The sequence below is a fragment of the Palaemon carinicauda genome, chromosome 33 (assembly GCF_036898095.1).
Source record: "Palaemon carinicauda isolate YSFRI2023 chromosome 33, ASM3689809v2, whole genome shotgun sequence".
Classification (NCBI taxonomy): domain Eukaryota; kingdom Metazoa; phylum Arthropoda; class Malacostraca; order Decapoda; family Palaemonidae; genus Palaemon; species Palaemon carinicauda.
The window spans coordinates 52161674-52181673 of record NC_090757.1 but is presented as its reverse complement, the minus strand read 5'-3'; the positions used below and the strand labels follow the sequence as shown (position 1 = coordinate 52181673).

General features: G+C 35.4%; 1 protein-coding gene across 1 annotated transcript in view; it reads left to right on the top strand.

Annotated features, from left to right (window-relative positions):
• The window catches only part of LOC137625955 (alpha-(1,3)-fucosyltransferase C-like), a 105560-nt gene that overhangs the window by 7203 nt on the left and 78357 nt on the right, over nucleotides 1-20000 (top strand). The window contains exons 2-7 of the mRNA XM_068357019.1: nucleotides 230-351; nucleotides 5503-5704; nucleotides 7109-7293; nucleotides 8988-9116; nucleotides 11783-11908; nucleotides 13285-13488. Of these exons, the coding sequence (XP_068213120.1) occupies nucleotides 230-351; nucleotides 5503-5704; nucleotides 7109-7293; nucleotides 8988-9116; nucleotides 11783-11908; nucleotides 13285-13488 (968 nt within the window). The remainder of the gene's footprint in view (nucleotides 1-229; nucleotides 352-5502; nucleotides 5705-7108; nucleotides 7294-8987; nucleotides 9117-11782; nucleotides 11909-13284; nucleotides 13489-20000) is intronic.

Sequence of the window (20000 nt, the reverse complement as noted above, 5' to 3'; positions counted from 1 at the left end):
GATGCATAACTTTTTTTTTTTTTTGCTGGTTCGTATATCAATATTCAATCAAATTTGAGTCATTACTCTTTTTAGCTGTTTGCATGTCAATATAGAATCTAGTTCAAATATGTACCATTTTTTAACAAAATTCATGTAGAATCAACTTTGATCTAAATTCATATTGAATCAACTTTGATCTTACCTTAACTTTTTTAATGTGGCATATTCCCATTTTGGTCTTCCTCAGAGAGTTTTATTTTACTTCGTATCGTCCGTAATGGGATTTATTACCATATACTTATTGGTAACGATTAACAGCTTCGATCGTCTAACAGCAGTTTTGAAAAGGGAAAATACAAAGCAGACTCGGTAAGTATTGTATAAACATATAATTTTTATGTGGCTGTTGTAGATCTCTGGTGCAGCTTTGACTTCAACCCAACTTTAATTATATATATGTATATATATATATATATATATATATATATATATATATATATATATATATATATATATATATAATATATATATATATATTATATATATATATATATATATATATATACACTGATTCTTTTTAAGATAGGAAAGATGAATACCATGAGGAAATGGCAGAGGGTAATAGATGAGATCCCTGAGAGATATGGAAATTGTGATTGGCGACCTCAATGCTAAAGTTGGAAAGAATAATCAAGGGATAGAGAATGTGATGGGTGTCGAGGGTCTTGGCGAAGTTGCAAATGAAAATGGAGCACATTTCTTAAGTTTCTTCTCAGCAAACAATATATCATTGGAGGTACACTTTTTCAACACAAGAACATCCAAAAGTATAAATGAACTCCACCATAGGACAATTACAAAAATCAGATAGATCACATTTCCATTAATAAAGAGAAGGAGAACTCTGAGAAATGTAGGAAGCTATAGAGGTACAGATATTGGTAGAGATCACCAGCTCCTCATTGCCACACTGAAATTAAAACGGAAAGCACCCAACAGAAAGGTAGATAGAACACCTAGGTTTGATACAATTAAGCTTTAAGAGGAAGAGCACAGAGAAACCTTTGCAGTTGAATGTAGGAATCGATTTGCAGTCTTACAGACTTTAGGAGACGAAGAACAGACAATTAATGGTGTGATATTAAGAACATATCTCAGTCAGTTGGTAGTGAAGTCTTGGGACACGCAGTAAAAAGGAGAAGCCACGGATATCAAATGATATTTGGTATATTATAAAAAGAAGACAAATACAGATATTGATGGTTGAAAGTTTTCGAGGAAGTAATGAAAATTAAAAGGTAGAGCATGTTTAGTATTTCAGTATTGATAGTGAAGTCAAAAGAAAAGCAAGGAATGACTGGGGTGAATATTTAGACAGTAAAGCAGATGAGGCTGACAAAGCTATGAATTCAGGAACTGGCTATAGTGTAAGAATTGTTTATAGAATTATTAATGAAATCTAGACTAGGGCAAAGAAGAAGAAGCATAATTATACCCATCATAAAGAGAGCTGCCTCTGTTATAGCAACAGAAGATGAAGAAAGGCAACGTTGGATGGAACACTTTAGTGAGGTTATGAATAGGAGATATGAAGGGAATAATTTGATTGATATACCTGAAGCTGATGGAGACCTTTTTGTGCCCATGAATGAATTCAGTGTTTTTGAAGTCGAACCTATCCTAAAAAAACTACAGATGGAAAGCCCCGGGATACGATGGAATAAAGGCCGAGATGATACTGGCCTAAAATGAAGTGACTCCCAAACTACTTACAAGATTATTTTGTAGAATGTGGCGTGAAGAGGCAAAACGTTATGAAAGGGAGTTAGAAGAGTTGGTGAAAATAGCAAAACCAAAGGAGACCTGACAGACTGCAATAATTGCAGAGGCATAATACTTACGTCAGTTGTTATGAAAATATATAGTAAGCTTATTCTAAAAAGACTGGAGGGTAAGATTGATGAAAATCTGAGATGAACAAGCAGGATTTAGAAAAGGTAGAAGTTGCACTGACCAAATTTTCATTTTGAGACATGTTGTACAGCAATGCATAGAATATAGAAAACCACTTTTGATGGCATTTGTAGTCTATGAAAAGCCTTTGATAGTGTGCACCAGCCAATTTTGTGGAGAGTCGTGCGTTATTATGTAATTCCTCGTAAATATGTAAATTTGATGAAGTCTTTTTGAGCATAGCAAGTGCAAAGTTAATGTTAATGGAGTCTTATCAAATGAATTTCCAGTGAACAGCGGAGTACTCCAAGGGAATGTGTTGTCAACTATGTTGTTTATCGTCCTCATGGATTTTGTAATGCGTAGAACTGTCAGAGATGGTGGAGAAGGATTAGACTGGATAGGTGATAGAAATTTAGCAGACCTAGAGTATGCTGATGATGCTGTCCTTTGTAGCAGAACACCACAGGATTTGCAATGCTTGCTTACCAGGATAAATAGAAGAAAGACAAAGATGATGAGAACGGAGTATGCAATGGAAGATGAAATATCATTGGAAGGAGAAAGGATTAATAAGGTAGAATCATTTAAGTATTTGTGAACTATAATCTCCAATATAGGGTCTTTAGAATTAGAGTTTAGTGAAAGATTGAAAAAAGCAAATCAGACAATGGCTAGATTAAGTAAAATTACATATAGAAATCAGACTATATATCAGTTTAGTGAGATCGGTGTTACTCTATGGACATGAGTCATGGTATAACAATGAAACGATCTCCAATAGATTTAGTAGATTTGAGAACAAAGCCCTCAGAAGAATATTGGGAGTTAAATGACAGGAGAGGATCATAAATTAAACTATAAGAAAGATTACTCTAGTACCATATGTAGATGAGATCATGATGAGGGGTAGATGGAGATGGTTCGGGCATGGGCTCCACAAGGAACTAAAAGAGCTGGAAGATCCAGGCCTACATGGCTTAGGAGTATGAAGTACGAAGTAGGAGATGGTGAATGGAGAAGTATTGAATTAAAAGCTATAGATAGAGACGACTGGCGAAATGTAACCGAGGACCCTTGCATCAATAGGTGTAGGAGGAGAGGATGATGATACAGTGAGCTTACAGTTTTTGCAATATGCCTTTTTCATCTTTGGATGGGACAGTGCCAAAAGGCTACAGCCAGTTGCTCTTTCAGTAATTCTTTAGGGAATAGTTTGGTGGTTCCTCGTCCATTTTCTTGATCCCAGTGCAGTAGATGCTGGTATCTAAATACAGGTAGATGAACTGGTGAGTGGTAGGCGAGACAAGCAGTGGCCACTAAACTTGGCCTAAGTGCATGTATATGCCAAAAGTTAGGACCATGTATGTACCTCATTTAGCACACACTACTGTGTGTGTGTATATATATATATATATATATATATATATATATATATATATATATATATATGTATATATATATATATATATATATATATATATATGTATATATAAGCGATATAATTTAATACCTTATTGTCTGGATTCTCTCCTATACCTTGGGATCAGAGACTCAAAGACAATAGCTTGTGGACGGCTGGGGAATCGAACCCTGGTCCAGGAAACTTGTATGACAGTGACATAGCATTTAGCCACGGAGAGAGAGAAAAGTCAATGACAACTCTACTGTACGTATACCTGTAGAATTCAGGTGTTTTCTACTTTGAATTGAAATCAACTCATTTCCACCACCATAGTTAGTGTTTGTTTGTACTTGGCATTCGATTAATGATAAATTTTGCACATTTAGATGTGTTTTTCATATTAAAATAAGCCATATGTTTTAATACATTAATGTCTGGATTCTCTCTTATACCTAAGGATCAGAGATCCAAGGGGAAATCACTAAAAGACAATAGCTTTTGACCGACCAGGGAAACGAACCCTGTCCCAAGAAGCTGGTATGACAGCGACATAGCAGTTGTCATACCAACTTCCTGGATCGACCAGGGTTCGATTCCCCGGCCGGCCAGAAGCTAGTATAGAATTTATCATAACAGCTTCCTGGACCTAGGTTCGATTCCTTGGCCGGCCAGAGGCTATTATCTTTGAGTGGTTCCCCCTTAGGTCTCTTATCCTGAGGTATAAGAGAGAATCCAGACATTAAGGTTTTGAAATATATGACTTATTTGAAAATGAAAAATACGTCTAAATGTGCAAAATTTATCATTAATCGAATGTCAAGTACAAACATTCCAACTAGCTATGGTGGTGGAGAGGGGGTTGATTTCAATTCCAAGGACAAAATACCTGAATTTGACTGGTATAAGTACAGGAGAATTATCAACGACTTTTATCTCTCTCCGTGGTTAAATGCCACCTTCCTGGACCAGGGTTCAATTCCCTGGCCGGCCAGAAGCTATTGTCTTTGAGTGATTCCCCCTTGGGTCTCTGATCCCGAGGTATGAGAGAGAATCCAGACATTAAGGTATTAAAATATATGGCTTATTTGAATAAGAAAACCATGTCTAAAAAGGCCAAAATTTATCATTAATTGAATGCCAAGTACAAGCATACACACTAGCTACGGTGGTGAAGACGGGTTGATTTCAATTCTAAGTACACAAAACCTGAATTTTACATGTATACACACACAGGAGAATTGTCATCGACTTTTGTCTCACTCCGTAGCTAAATGCTTTGGCACTGTCTCACCAGCTTCCTGGACCAGGGTTCGATTTCCCGGCTGGACAGGAGCTACTGTATTGTCTTTGACTGATTCTCCCTTAGGTCTCTGATCCCGAGGTATAAGAGAGAATCCAGACATTAAGGTATTGATATATATGGCTTATTTGAATATGCAAACACCTCTAAACGGGCAAATTTTATCATACACACACACACAAACATATATATATATATATATATATATATATATATATATATACATATATATGTGTGTATATATATATATATATATATATATATATATACATATATATGTACAGTAAATAATATATACACACATTATATATATATATATATATATATATATATATATATATATATATATGTACATCTGTGTATATATATATATATATATATATATATATATATATATATAAATATATATATATATATATATATATGATTTATATATATATATATATATATGTACATCTGTGTGTATATATATATATATAAATATATATATATATATATATATATATATATATATAATTTATATATATATATATATATATATATATATATATATATATATATATTTACACACATATATATACAGTAAATAATATATATATATATATATATATTTATATATGTACATGTGTATATATATATACATACATATATATATATATATATATATATATATATATATCTATATATATATATATATATATATATATATATATATATATATATATAGGTGTGTCTTAGTCTATTAATCAATCCAAGTACTATCAGAATAGATTAAAATGTATTCTTTACTTCCCTAACAGGATTGGAAACATAGTTGATAGAGTAGTATTGTAAATAGTTTTCATATTTTCTTTTCACACAGTTCGCAGTCATTCTTCGGAAAACCCGTAGACAGTTCTTCCCTACCCCTTCGAGGTCCGGGTGATTCCATGCTTCCCTTCCAGGATAAGGTCGCGGCCCAAATAAAAGATCCTCCGAAAGATATCTTTGTGGAGAAACCCGTGGGAGATTTTTTTCTAGATCCAAAAAATCGGAAGATCAAGAAAATACTGGCCTGGAATGATGTAAGAATTTTTTTTTTCCAATTACTTTCACTTATAAAACTGTATTTATTCATGTTAAATTTGGTCCAGTCATACATAACACAGACATATGTGAACGAGTATATCCAACAACAAAAGGTTTCCTCTAATTAGGAATGGTCGCAAAGAACGAAAATAAACAAGAGTTAGTGCCACATTTATCGTTCTCACTGCAAAATTAGGAAGGAAACCCTTCACAGAAAAAAACTCCACATTATTACCAAGTTTTTGTATCTACACTGAGTATGGTATTTCTAGACTGTGAGAAAGCTTTTGCATCAGCCAAAACTTCAGCAGTAATGAAAGCCCTTAAAAAATAAAGAATGTATGAATCCTATGTTAGAACACTTGAAGATACCTAGAAGGCTCATAAGTAAAGCACTATAGAGCCTGACTCAAAGTGTGCAATATAGCTATTTTCCACAGGCCACCTTACTTCCATTCCATTACCTCTAAACACGTTCAACTATACAGCCCTTTTTAAATCATAAGCTCATTCTTCCTCCTGGCACTTTCAAATTATTAACTTCTCACTAACTTATTATGTTCCAATCTTCAGAAATGATCAAGTTTCAAAAAGCTTCTTTCGTATCCCCGTTTCAAACCCTTCCAGTTTTCACTAATTTTCACATAATATACATATAATTTATATTAGCTTTTACAGCTAAGCATTTGTCTTGGAGACTTTGTCGGAGATTACTTTTAATTCGTTCTAAATTTGGCCTCCAAAATACTCCTCTTACCTACAAAATGGTTTGCATGCACCAAGGTACCTTCATTCTTTTCTTTCACCTATTCTGAGATTCACCTCTTCTCTCATGCTACCATTTTGTGTTCCATTTACTCCCAAATGCCTTTGTGAATTAACTACCTCCATTATTCCACCATCTAAATCAATTGCTATTGTTCCACCTTCCTGATTTGGATTTAGCCTCATTATCTTACTCTGTATTCACACTGCCTATTATTTTCCTACATTCACGACCACTATCCCCAGCTCTGCACTTACTTTAGTCTCCTCTATGACATCTTGCATCACACGGCTTTTCTTTGCTTAGTTCTTCTTAAACCAATCCTTCCGTAGATATTTGTTATCCTTTTTCTGTGATGGGTAAAGAACAGAGGCTGTTCTACTGCCATGATGCTCCAGGTCAAGCTCTTAATTAGTTTATTGACCTTAAGTATTTTTATGGGCTTATCCAACCTCATAAAGGGTTTTATGAGCTATTACGAAAAATAACACCATTTGAGGAACTAGCCTCTAGCTGCATCTACTTCCAAGTACAACTGCTTTTTTCCCCTCTATTACTAATCGGGGCTAAATGGCCTCCTTGGCTCCAAGGCCGGATCACATGGCACAGATTCCAGTAAATGCCTTTTTTACAGATGGTGGTGCAGGACGGCAGAGCCAAACATTATGACTTCGGCTATGATCGGGAGCCCTTCATCTTGGCCAAATGTCCTGTCAACACCTGCTTTATAACGTCGGATCGTAAGGCATTCAAGCCAGAGGAGGTTGACGCTCTCATATGGCACTTCAGATCTCTTGATAGGTCGCTGCCAAAAGTAAGGTGAGGAGTTTAGATTATTTACCTACGCACTTATAAGATGGCTGTTTCGTTAGACTAGGTATGGCAGGGAAATTAATGAATCACTGGCATTAAAATATATGAATGGGCGTCTTATTTACCATCATTTGTTGGGTTCTTTTATTTAAATCATTTATCAGTACTGTGTAAGGATATACTTTTAAAGCTTTGACTGTATAAACACATTCAGATATGTTTGGCTACACATCAATTTTCTGGATACATGGATATATTCAGTTATGTTCAACTGTACTGTATATTTAAGACTCTGGATACATAGACACATACATAAATGTTCAACTATGTATGATATCAAGAAATGTTGACAAAGAGCGGGAATTTGAAACTCACTCAATCAGTTACTAACAGCCATTGCTGTGGTCCATTGCCTTTTTGTCCGAAAGTTTCAGTCTCTATATTCATACAGTATATGGCGACTCAACTGCTCACCTCTGGAATGTACAATAGACCAAATTGGAGATGTGGCTGAGCGATACAACACTTTGTTCAAATTTGGTAGGGCTTGGATCTCTCCAGTACTACTGCCAACAAGTTCATTAGGTTGGCACCAAGATTGATTTAAAGTTTTCAGGCATCCTGATATCTAAGATAATTGACGCCTTGGCCCCAAGAAAAAGGGCTTATGGCTAATACCTTCACTCCCAAAGACTTGCTAACCACCACCCCTCCAAAGTGGATTTGGAAGTATTATGGAAAATAATAAGATTAAGCCATTTCCCCCACAAGGGGTGGCTCCCGAGCAGGTTAACACAAGTCACTGTCATGTAACTATCGAATTGCCAATGATCTCCCTATTCAGTAAAATGTCCACAACGTCAGTCCCGTCACTAATCAATTCAGCAGTCATATTATCAAAAGCTCCTTGTGCACATTGCACTATTTAACCATGGCCACCAAGAGTGGTCTACTTTTGGTGGCCACGCTGTTACTCTGGGTGGCCACGCTGTTACTCTTCGTGGCCACAATTCAACCCTACCGTGTATGCTCTCCAGTGCTTCCTTGATATTAAGGCCCATCCTTACTAATACATCTTCAACACCATCTTTCCATTAATTTGAATTCTTCCTCTCCTCCGGCCTCCTAGCACCTATGAAGTATGTCTTAAACTCTTTTTACTACCATATTATCAGCTATTTTTTTGCACATAACCGAACCACCTGAGAATACTCTTAATCATTCTTTCCCCTAAGCTAATCTACTTATCACTTTTACATAACCCCCTACACACACACACACTTATATATATATATATATATATATATATATATATATATATATATATATATATATATATATATATATATATATAATATATATATATATATATATATATATATATATGTATAGAGAGAGAGAGAGAGAGAGAGAGAGAGAGAGAGAGAGAGAGAGAGAGAGAGAGAGATAGCGGTATATGTAATACATATGGGTTTATGAATATATTCATATAATTATATGTATATACTTTATGTATGTGTAATTTTCCTGTATGCATGTATTTATATAATCATATATATATATATATATTATATATATACATATATATATATATATATATATATATATATATATATATATATATATATATATATATAATCTATTTCATTTTATTAATATATGTGATTTGATTCGTCTTCGCCCCAAATAAAAAAAAACAGATCACTGCACACGCGCTGGGTCTTCTTTGTGATAGAAACGCCGATGTACCTCTTTGGAAACCTTCGTCCTTTTGATGGATTGTTCAATTGGACCTACACGTACAAACACGATTCCGATTTCACTTATCCGTAAGTTTATTTATTCTTTATATCCGATGTTTTTGAAATAGTAATAACCCCTGGCGTGAACATTACCCCCTCGCTTAACACTCCCCCCCCCCCCCCCCTCTGATATTCTCAGTGCGAAGACCTCCTTCAAGGGGTCGACTACCTCCAATGGATATTGATCTGTTTTTGACATTGTTAATAGTTTATATAGGACATATCTGTTTTGACGCTGTTACTGTTTTTAGAATGATATATTGTTAATTTATTCTCTTCGTTTATTAATTTCCTTATTTCCTTTCCTCGCTGGGCTATTTTTCCCTGTTGGGGCCCTTGGGCTTATAGCATCTTGCTTTTCCAACTAGGGTTGAAGCTCGGCTAGTAATGATAATAATAATGATAATAATGATAATGATAGAAAGTGCCCTCTGTGATAAGGCACATCACAGAGATATGGTGGTGATGGATGTTTTAGAAGAGTTAAAGACGGGCTGGCAAAATGTGTTTTTTTATTATATGTATTTGTTCTCTCTCTCTCTCTCTCTCTCTCTCTCTCTCTCTCTCTCTCTCTCTCTCTCTCTCTCTCTCTCTCTATATATATATATATATATATATATATATATATATATATATATATATATATATATATATATATATATGTTCTTTGCGTCACAATGAAAGATTAAGAAAGATGTTTACATTTATGAAAGATATATATAATATAAAAAAGATGTCTGCATTTTTAGAAAAAAATTATTGATATTATTATTGTTATTATTATTATTATTACTAGTATTGTTATTATTATTTCTCTTATTATTATTATTATTTTTATTATTATTATTTGTATTATAATTATTATTATCATTATTATTATTATCATTATTATTGTTATTATTTTCATTATTATTATTTTTATTATTATTATTGAATACTGACGACCAATAACGTCCTTTAAAAATAAGGATTAATAAGACCCACGTTTCAGTTTGAACTTTTGTATTGTATTAGAAAACAATGCTTGGAATAATCCTAATATTCTATGCCGAGTAAAACATAGAATGAAAGTAAACAAAAATTTAACATAAACAACCTTATTAACTAAGTAACTATTACTAACTATTAGTGATTTTTACTGCAAACTTTTTTTTTTTTTTTTTAGTGTTGAATGTGAAACTATGGATTATTTACTTTTATTTACTTCTGTTATATTATTGTAATAGATTCTAAGAAAAGAGAACGAGAGATATACCGGGGGAGGGGGTATACTCTTAGGGGTATGTCGGGGGTCACAAAGATGCTTGAAGCCTCGGGGTCAAATCGTGGGATAATAACAACATTGGCTGGAGGCCATTGGTCGTAGAGGTCAGCAGACAGTTGGTATTCAATGATAAAGTATCATTAAATTATTATTGTTATTATTATTATTATTATTATTATTATTATTACTAGTAGTAGTAGTAAATTAGTAGAAGTATTATTATTATTATTATTACTAGTAGTAGTAGTAGTAGTAGTAGTGGTGGTAGTAGTAGTATTTTTATTATTATTACTATTATTATTATTATTATTATTATTAGTAGTAGTAGTAGTAGTAGTAGTAGTAGTAGTAGTAGTAAATTAGTAGAAGTATTATTATTATTATTATTACTAGTAGTAGTAGTAGTAGTATTGTTATTATTGTTATTATTATTATTATTATTATTATTAGCTAAGCTACAACCGTAGTTGGAGAAGCACAATATTAACAGACCAAGGGCTCCAAAAGGAAAAAAAAATAGCCCAGTGAGGAACGGAAACAAGGAAATAAATAAACTACAATAGAAGTAATGAACAATTGAAATAAAACACTTTAGGAGCAGTAACGGCATTAAAATTGATCTTAAAAAAAAAGAGGAATAGAAATAAGATAGAATAGAGTGCCCGAATGTACTCTCAAGCAAGAGAACTCTACCTCAAGGATACCCTTTAACTAACCTTTTCTCACGCGTTGCACTGTAGGCAGCCCCTAGCTGCGCCTACTTTGTAGCCTTCTACTTTACCTTTATTCTTCCCTCTTGCTGTCCAACCTCTTATTCTAACTTTTACTGAATGGCCTCACAGGTCCCAGCGTCAGGCTATATAGTTCAAATTTATAAATCCAATTCCGCAGTATTTTGCTTTATTGTTCTTATGCTAGTTATATTTTACCTTACCAAAAAAAATAGAAAGAAAAAAAAAGAAAGAATGCATCCAGTGCTTAGCAGAAAGAGTCCGTACCCTGCATTACTGCATTAAACACTAAAATGCATCTTAGGATCGACATTCTAGCACAGTGTGTGTGGATAATGTATAACTTCTATTTGAACGTCGTTACTAATCGTAAAATATTTTGTTTTTCACTCTTCTCATGTATAGTTTATTTATTTCTTTATTCCTTTCCTCAGAGGGCTATTTTCCCTGTTGGAGCCATGGGGCTTATAACATCCTGTTTTTCCAACTAGGCTAGTAGCTTAGCTAGTAATAATGATAATTCTGTAATTAACCTTGATTTTGACATAAATATGTTTCAAATTAAACGAGACAAAAATATAAAATTTACCTTCTTTATTATCATCTAGTATCATCGTTATTAGAAAAAAGAATAAGGATTGGCGTCCTTAAAACACCATCCCAAAAAAAAACCCAAAAGATGTGTTTTCATTTTTCAGATTTGACGCCATGTACCGACGTCAGGACCCGCTACCGGAAGTCGATTACCGAAACTCGACTGTTGGGAAGACGAAAATGGCCGCCTGGTTTGTCACGAACTGCAACGCCAGAAGTAATAGGGACAGGTAAGGACAAAAAGGATCTGTCAAATCTCACAAAGGGCATTTTCTTCACTTTGTCTGACAGTGTATTGGGACGTTTTCTAATCTGATTTGTCTTATTTAAATTTCAAGTTTCTTTAAGATAAAATATATAACGCCTTCTCCATGGCCTAACTTCTTGATAAAACGCTTGTATAGGCAAGTATAATCGGTATAATTTCTTTTATTATTAACTCTTTTTTTTTAATTCTATACTATCGTACCCGATCCGTCAAATTTGACCGCTAAATATTTGTATAGATATGCATACACACACAGATTCAACCCTTCCCACTCCCTCTCCTTTCCTAACTACGACCCCTCTCATCGGGCGGGATATGACTACTCTCCCTCCCCCCACCCCCTAACCAAGTAGTCATACGTCTGGAAGTGCCGATGAGCGTGACAGGAAATATATATATATATATATATATATATATATATATATATATATATATATATATATATATATATATATATATATATATATATATATATACAGAGAGAGAGAGAGAGAGAGAGAGAGAGAGAGAGAGAGAGAGAGAGAGAGAGAGACACGTTGCTTTTTGTTATATAAGGGAGATGACTTATCCAAGTTATTATTAGTAATATACTAATCTGGTAATAGGCCATAAGGTATCAAGTTCCCTAGGTAAATATTAAAAAATGTACCAATCTGATTTATTGTAGTCCTATACTCAATTTTTTAATGAGGCGCATTTGCACAGACTCGCAGCAGTGCCCTTTTAGCTCGGAAAAAGTTTCTTGCTACCTGATTGGTTAGAATTATCTTGTCCAACTAATCAGCGATCAGGAAACGTTTCCGAGCTAAAAGGGCACCGCTGCGAGTCGGTGCAAATCTGCCTCGCTAAAAAAAATTGACCATAGTAGTTCATCTTTTTAGTCCTCACCTTTTGTACCTGAATTATAGTGCCGGAGAATATGGTTCTAATTCCATATGAACATCACCATCACCAGACGGAAGAATGTCGCTATGAAAGATTTAAAGGCCGCTTATAAATGGCAGAGCTAAGAGACAGTGACATTGCCCTACCAAGAAGGACAGTGCCCTAAAGACTAACCATATTACATATGATCAGCGCCCAAGCCCCCTCTCCACCAAAGCTAGGACTAGGGAGGGCAAGCAAACCTATAGGCTCCCCCAAATCCCCTATCCTTAGTTCATAAGGATGGCGAGGTTACAGACACTAAAGAAAGTAACGAGTTTGAGCGGGACCCGAATCCCAGTTCGGCGATCATTAGACAGGGACATTTGTAATTGGCCAATAATGTCTCAAAAGAATTTTGATTCTGAAACTAGACTCCATTGACTAATAAACTAATCTTTTGTCTATTTCAAGGTTCGTCAAATCATTGCAGAAGTACATAAAAGTGGACGTTTATGGCCGTTGTGGACCACTAAAATGTAAATGTGAAGGTGAATGCGCTCTCAAGCAACCGACGTATTGTTATGAAATGTTGGAGAGGGACTATAAGTTTTATATGGCATTGGAGAACTCTCTTTGTAAAGACTACGTCACCGAAAAACTCTTCAACGCGTTGAGGTAAAGGTCACATTTGTTTTCTCTGCCTCTCTTCTCTTCGAACGACCGAATGTTCGTTGTAGTCTTCTTCTTCTTCCCAGCTGGTTCCCATTTTTATATGGGGTCGCCGTTGTGGATGAGCCGTTTCCATCTGTTTCTATTCTGCGCTTCTGCCTCATCAATCCCCTTCTCCTGTAAGTCTCCTCTCACACAGTCCCTCCATCTCTTTCTTGGTCTCCCTCTTCTTCTTCTTCTTCCCTGAACCTCCATCTCCATAGTATGTCTCCCAACGTGGTCCTCATCTCTCCTCATCAGGTGTCCATACCATCTCAGCCTCCCTTCCTGCACTTTCTTTGATATTTCCACCACCTTTGTCGACCCCCTTATGTAGTCATGTTCGTTGTAGTGCCTGGGAATAACAAAACAACGAATTAAAGCCGGTTCTAGTCCACTGCCGTAATAACTTATTCATATCTGTGTTTTTAGTAAGGAAGAAAGTCAGTTGAACCTCTCCAAGAATATTAATAGAGGTTTATACATTTTTGTGATCCTTATTATTATTATTATTATTATTAATTGCTAAGCTACAACCCTAGTTGAAAAAGTAGGATGCTATAAGCCCAGGGGCTCCAACAGGGAAAATAGCCCAGTGAGGAAAGGAAACAAGGAAAAATAAAATATTTTAAGAACAGTAACAACATTGAAATAAGTATTTCATTTATAAACTTTAAATAATTTAACAAAGCAAGGGGAAGAGAAATAGGATAGAATAGTGTGACCGAGTGTACCCTCAAGCAAGAGAACTCTAACCCAAGACAGTAGAAGACCATGGTACAGAGACTATGGCACTAATCAAGACTAGAGAACAATGGTTTGATTTTGGCGTGTCCTCCTAGAAGAGCTGCTTACCATAGCTAAAGAGTCTCTTCTACCCTTACCAAGAGGAAAGTAGCCACTGAACAATTCGAGTGCCGTAGTTAATCCCTTGGGTGAAGAAGAATTGTTTGGCAATCTCAGTGTTGTCAGGTGTAAGAGGACAGAGGAGAATCTGTAAAGAATAGGCCAGACTATTCAGTGTCTGTGTAGGCAAAGGGAAAGAACCGTAACCAGAGAGTACACTCGGGCTTTTCCAACTAGGGTTATAGCTTAGCATTTAATAATAATAATAATAATAATAATAATAATAATAATATAGTGCAAAGATAAGTTTTCCCCCAGCTTTCAGGGAATGTTTTGTGTCCATGATGTCAGTGTAGAGCACGAAGTAAAATGCAGTGTAAGCATCACCTTCATGTCGAAAAGACAAGACAAATGTACATGACTGAAAACATAATGTTTATAATTTGTACAACCACGTTTATGTTCGATTTATGTAGTATACAGCTGTGCGTGCATATGTACACATTTATGTGTAATGTATGTAGTAAACAGTTGTGAATGAATCATTATCTCTTGCTAAGTGGTCATTTGAAAAGTCAGCCAGTGCAAACAGCAGGTGTACTAGCCTTCTGGCTAGTACAGTAGTAATGTCTTCGACTAACATCAACATGGAAGCAGATCGATCCCAGCCCAGGACAGTGAGTTTAAGCTTTTTTACTGGGGAGGCCACTGGTGTGGTTGGGCACCAAAGGGAAGGGATTTGGCCTTACCCGGCTGACGTTATGGTGAGCATCTATTCTGATGAAACTAGAACTGAAACCAGAGACCTTTACCATTATTTTCAATAAGTGTCAGTTTAGAATATTAAGGAAAAATTTAAGGAGGCATTAATTAGTTTAGAATATTAAGGAATACTTTAATGTGGCATCAATGATCCTTTCATCACCAGAAATGACGAATATTGTCCTTCAGTTCTGAAACAACCAAAGTATTCAACTTGGTGAAGCAAGATGAAGATGGTGACCTTGATAATTCATCATCATCTCATTCCACGTCTATTAGCAGCTGTGGCAAAATAGCCAGATAGGTCCTGAAAGAATCGCAATCGTACATACACAAAAGAATGTGACTATTGACCGAGAATTGTCTTGTGAGTGCGTTAGTGAAACTCTTAAACCTGATTGATAAAGTTGATATAAATATTCTTAATTCTTTGTCTTCAATATTGATAGAGAACATAAAGGTAAAAGGTAAAGGTGTCTGGTTTTAGTTTCAGTATCATCAGAATAGATACTCACCAGAACATTAGCCGCACAAACCCAACTCCCACTGTGGTGTCCAAACACAGCAGTGGCCTCCCCAGTAAACAGTTAAGAATCACAGTCCCGGGCTGGGATCGATCTGCTGGCTTGCGAATACTAAGTGAACTTGTTACCACTGTGCTAGTCAGGAGTCTAATACAGTTAACAACAGACCAGCACATCTTCAAATTGCATTTGGTGTAGCTGAGAGGAGAAATAAAAGTCTTATATGTCTTCTTCATAAATACAATGTCTGCTGCTTCTATGATAAGGTTCTTTTATTCAAGTATTCAACACTTGCAGCCGTGGTTCACGGTATGGATGAAATGAAATGTGATGCATACAGCAAATATCATTCATTATTTCACTGATAACTTTAATTTTGATATAGCTTCACACATTTTTTTTTCTAAATGTGCCATTCAGTTGTAGTGATCCTCGCTCAGACTGAGCTCAAGATGGTCTGCCAATGAGCGCAAGGCAATGTTATGTCATGAAATGGAAAAATTATATAAACTTGTGAATTTCAAGGTTGCTGAAGTGACTTATGATCGATTCTAAATTACCTCCTATGCTATCTCACATGGCAGTGAAACAGATAGCCCCCTAGCTTTACTTTGCTCTCAAATCTTGTCTGTTGTGCAAGCCTCTGAGCACATGGTCCACTCCATACTCTACCTGTGGGATAGCACCAAAACGGATATAAAGCCCCAGGACTTTACATTTATGAAAAACGTGGTATCTCTGGATGCATGCCCAGGGTGAAGTGGATACAACACATCAGGAAAGGACAGTAGCCTTGACAGTGGAACCAGAAGCAAGAGTAGTGAAAAGAATGGTTGTAGAAGCTCTCATAGTTCCAGAGTTCTGCATCTCAGCCCCTCAAAATGGACACAGTCTCTCCATATCAGGTGTGAAGGATTTGCTTATTCAAATTAAGAATGGAGTGGGGACTGAACATGTAGACTTAATGTGCAGTCATGAGAAAGCTGATTCCATAATTGCCCACCATACATTATCATGCTAACTTTGCTAGAAAACGTCTATGTTGGTTCTTATGGTTTCACAGAAATGAAGAAGTCCCTTTAACATGACCTCACTGCAAGTGGGATAGGCATTACTTTATGTTAGATTAACAGCTGAAAAGCACCCATGTGTTTCAAAGCTCATTCTGCCTCTTAACGCTTTGACTGGGTCAGACACAGTTGCTGCCCCCTTCGGCATTGGGAAAAAAAAACGAGTATTGAATGCTCAATCAATCCAGAGTTTCTCTGTTGTAGGTAACACCTCAGCAGAATTAGATGAAGTTTTTCCATTGCATCAGCATTCCTGTGTGCCTAGTTTGGTAAAACATACTATGCAATTTGCAAAAACATTGCAGATATACGTTTTAAAATGTGGAAGACGAAGATTGGCTCTGGGACCACGAATAAACTGTACACTATCCTACCTACACCAGAAGCAGTCTTATTAAACACCAGGCAACCACCTTACCAGATGCCCACTAATGTGAAGCATTGTCAGATGTACCATCAACACTTGAAGCAACAAAGTATGAGTAAGAAGAAGGGGGTTTTTCTCAAACTCAGAACAGTCTCATCTGGTTCCAAGATGGCCCCAGATGAAGCCCTAGAAATGGCTTGTTGTCAGTGAGGAGCACCCCGTTGTAAAGATTGAAACTGCAAGGGTAGTATAATAGGTTGCTTTATCTTGTGTGCTTGTGAAAGTGGGTCGTCATGTCTGAGTCAGTTGACTAGAAAATTTGACATGGAGGAGAATGATACTAATGAAAACTGGGATGGTGATGTACTGTAGATGGGAGGGCTCATTAGTATGCTGTTCGAGATAAATATGGTAATATTACCGTGTATTGATTCAATTTATTATGCATGTACACTGTGTATGTAGTTAAAAATGAATCTTAGTACAAAATTAATATTATGACTTGTACTACGCCTAGATTTAATACTCTTAAATACGATTAAGGACACAAAATTCCTTGAAATCGGCCAAGAAATTTTCTATGCAATATGATTATTATTATTATTATTATTATTACTAGCCAAGCTACAATCCTTGTTGGGAAAGCAAGATGCTATATGCCCAAGGGCTCCAATAGGGAAAAATAGCCCATTGAGGAAAGGAAACAAGGAAATAAATAAACAATATAAGTAACGAAAAATAAAACATTAAAAACATTAAAATTGATAATTCATATATAACTATAAAGAGACTTATGTCAGCCTGTTCAACATAAAAAGATTTGCCGCAACTTTGAACTTTAGAAGTTCTGCTGATTCAACCACCCGATTAGGAAGATCATTCCACAGCTTGGTCACAGCTGGAATAAAACTTCTAGAACACTGTGTAGTATTGGCTGGAGATAACATTTAGCTTCACTTTATTGCATAATATTGAGTTTATATGAATCTGAACACCTCATAGATCAATCCAGCGTCCCGAAACACCATGAAATTGATTTCAAAAACTTCAAAACTGGTCTATTAGTTCTCAAAATACGCGACATTTAGTGGTTGTTGTGCGAGATATTGGCAGCGGCCTGATTTTTATGTTGTCATCACAAAAATGTATAAACCTCTATTATTGTTTTAGTGAATTCAGCTGTAAATTAGGCTTTTTATTCCTGACCATTTGGCCTGTTTTCATTGCGACGCTGGTCATTGCGGATTGGCAATAAATTATCGAGAGATTTGGAAAAGGATAGGGACACAGTAGGCTTAGTTATTCTACCATGAAATTAGTGTGTTATTTTTTCAGATTTTTACATTTTTGGATCAACTATATATCACCGATTCCATTCAGCAAATATAATCAATCTTTTATTTTGTTAGTTTAATAGATATTCACAGCAGAAAATTAGACAAAAATGGCACATTTCATCAGTGAGCCGCGAGTAGATTTCTTATACTTTTATTTACAGTTAATTCCAACTTATCAGACATAATCAGTAGCACGTATTTATTTTCTCAGAAATTCTTCAGTGTGAGTCTTGGTTTTTCCTAAAATCCAAAATTCTTTTACGACTTACTTTTTTAACTTCTAGCGCATTCTATTTAAACCTTTCAGTAATCAGTAGGACTTACACTTTATCACTTCCAGCACATGCAATTTAAATCTTTCAGTAATCACCAGAACTAATTTTTTAACTTTTAGCAAAATCCACTTAAACATTCTAGTAATCAGGACTTACTTTTTTTCACTTACAGCAGAATCCATTCAAATCTCTCTTTAATCAGAAATAAGCTTGCTTACTTTCTCCACTCCCATCATATTCCATTTATACCTAATATTGAGAAAAAATTGCATTTTTTTCGGCAGATTTCAATTAAACCTCCGATTAATCAGCGGGACTAACTTTTTCAACTTCCAGCACATTCCATTTAAGCCTTCCTATAATCAGCAGGACTTACTTTGTTTTACTTCCAGCATACTCCATTTAAACCTTTCTATAATTAACAGGACTTACCTTTTCAGCTTCCAGTACATTTCATTTCAAGCTTTCTGTAGTTAGCAGGACTTACTTTTTCAACTTCCAGTATATTCCATTTCAAGCTTCCTGTAGTTAGCAGGACTTAAATTTACAACTTCCAGCACATTTCATTTAAACCTTCCTGTAGTTAGCAGGACTTACTTTTTCAGCTTCCAGCACATTCCATTTAAACCTTCCTGTAATTAGCAGGACTTACTTTTTCAACTTCCAGTATATTCCATTTCAAGCTTCCTGTAGTTAGCAGGACTTAAATTTACAACTTCCAGCACATTCCATTTAAACCTTCCTGTAGTTAGCAGGACTTACTTTTTCAGCTTCCAGCACATTCCATTTAAACCTTCCTGTAATTAGCAGGACTTACTTTTTCAACTTCCAGTATATTCCATTTCAAGCTTCCTGTAGTTAGCAGGACTTAAATTTACAACTTCCAGCACATTTCATTTAAACCTTCCTGTAATTAGCAGGACTTATTTTTTCAACTTCCAGCACATTCCATTTAAACCTTCCTGTAATTAGCAGGACTTACTTTTTCAACTTCCAGCACATTCCATTTAAACCTTCCTGTAATTAGCAGGACTTACTTTTTCAGCTTCCAGCACATTCCATTTAAACCTTCCTGTAATTAGCAGGACTTACTTTTTCAGCTTCCAGCACATTCCATTTAAACCTTCCTGTAATTAGCAGGACTTACTTTTTCAACTTCCAGCACATTCCATTTAAACCTTCCTGTAATTAGCAGGACTTACTTTTTCAACTTCCAGCACATTCCATTTAAACCTTCCTGTAATTAGCAGGACTTACTTTTTCAACTTCCAGCACATTCCATTTAAACCTTCCTGTAA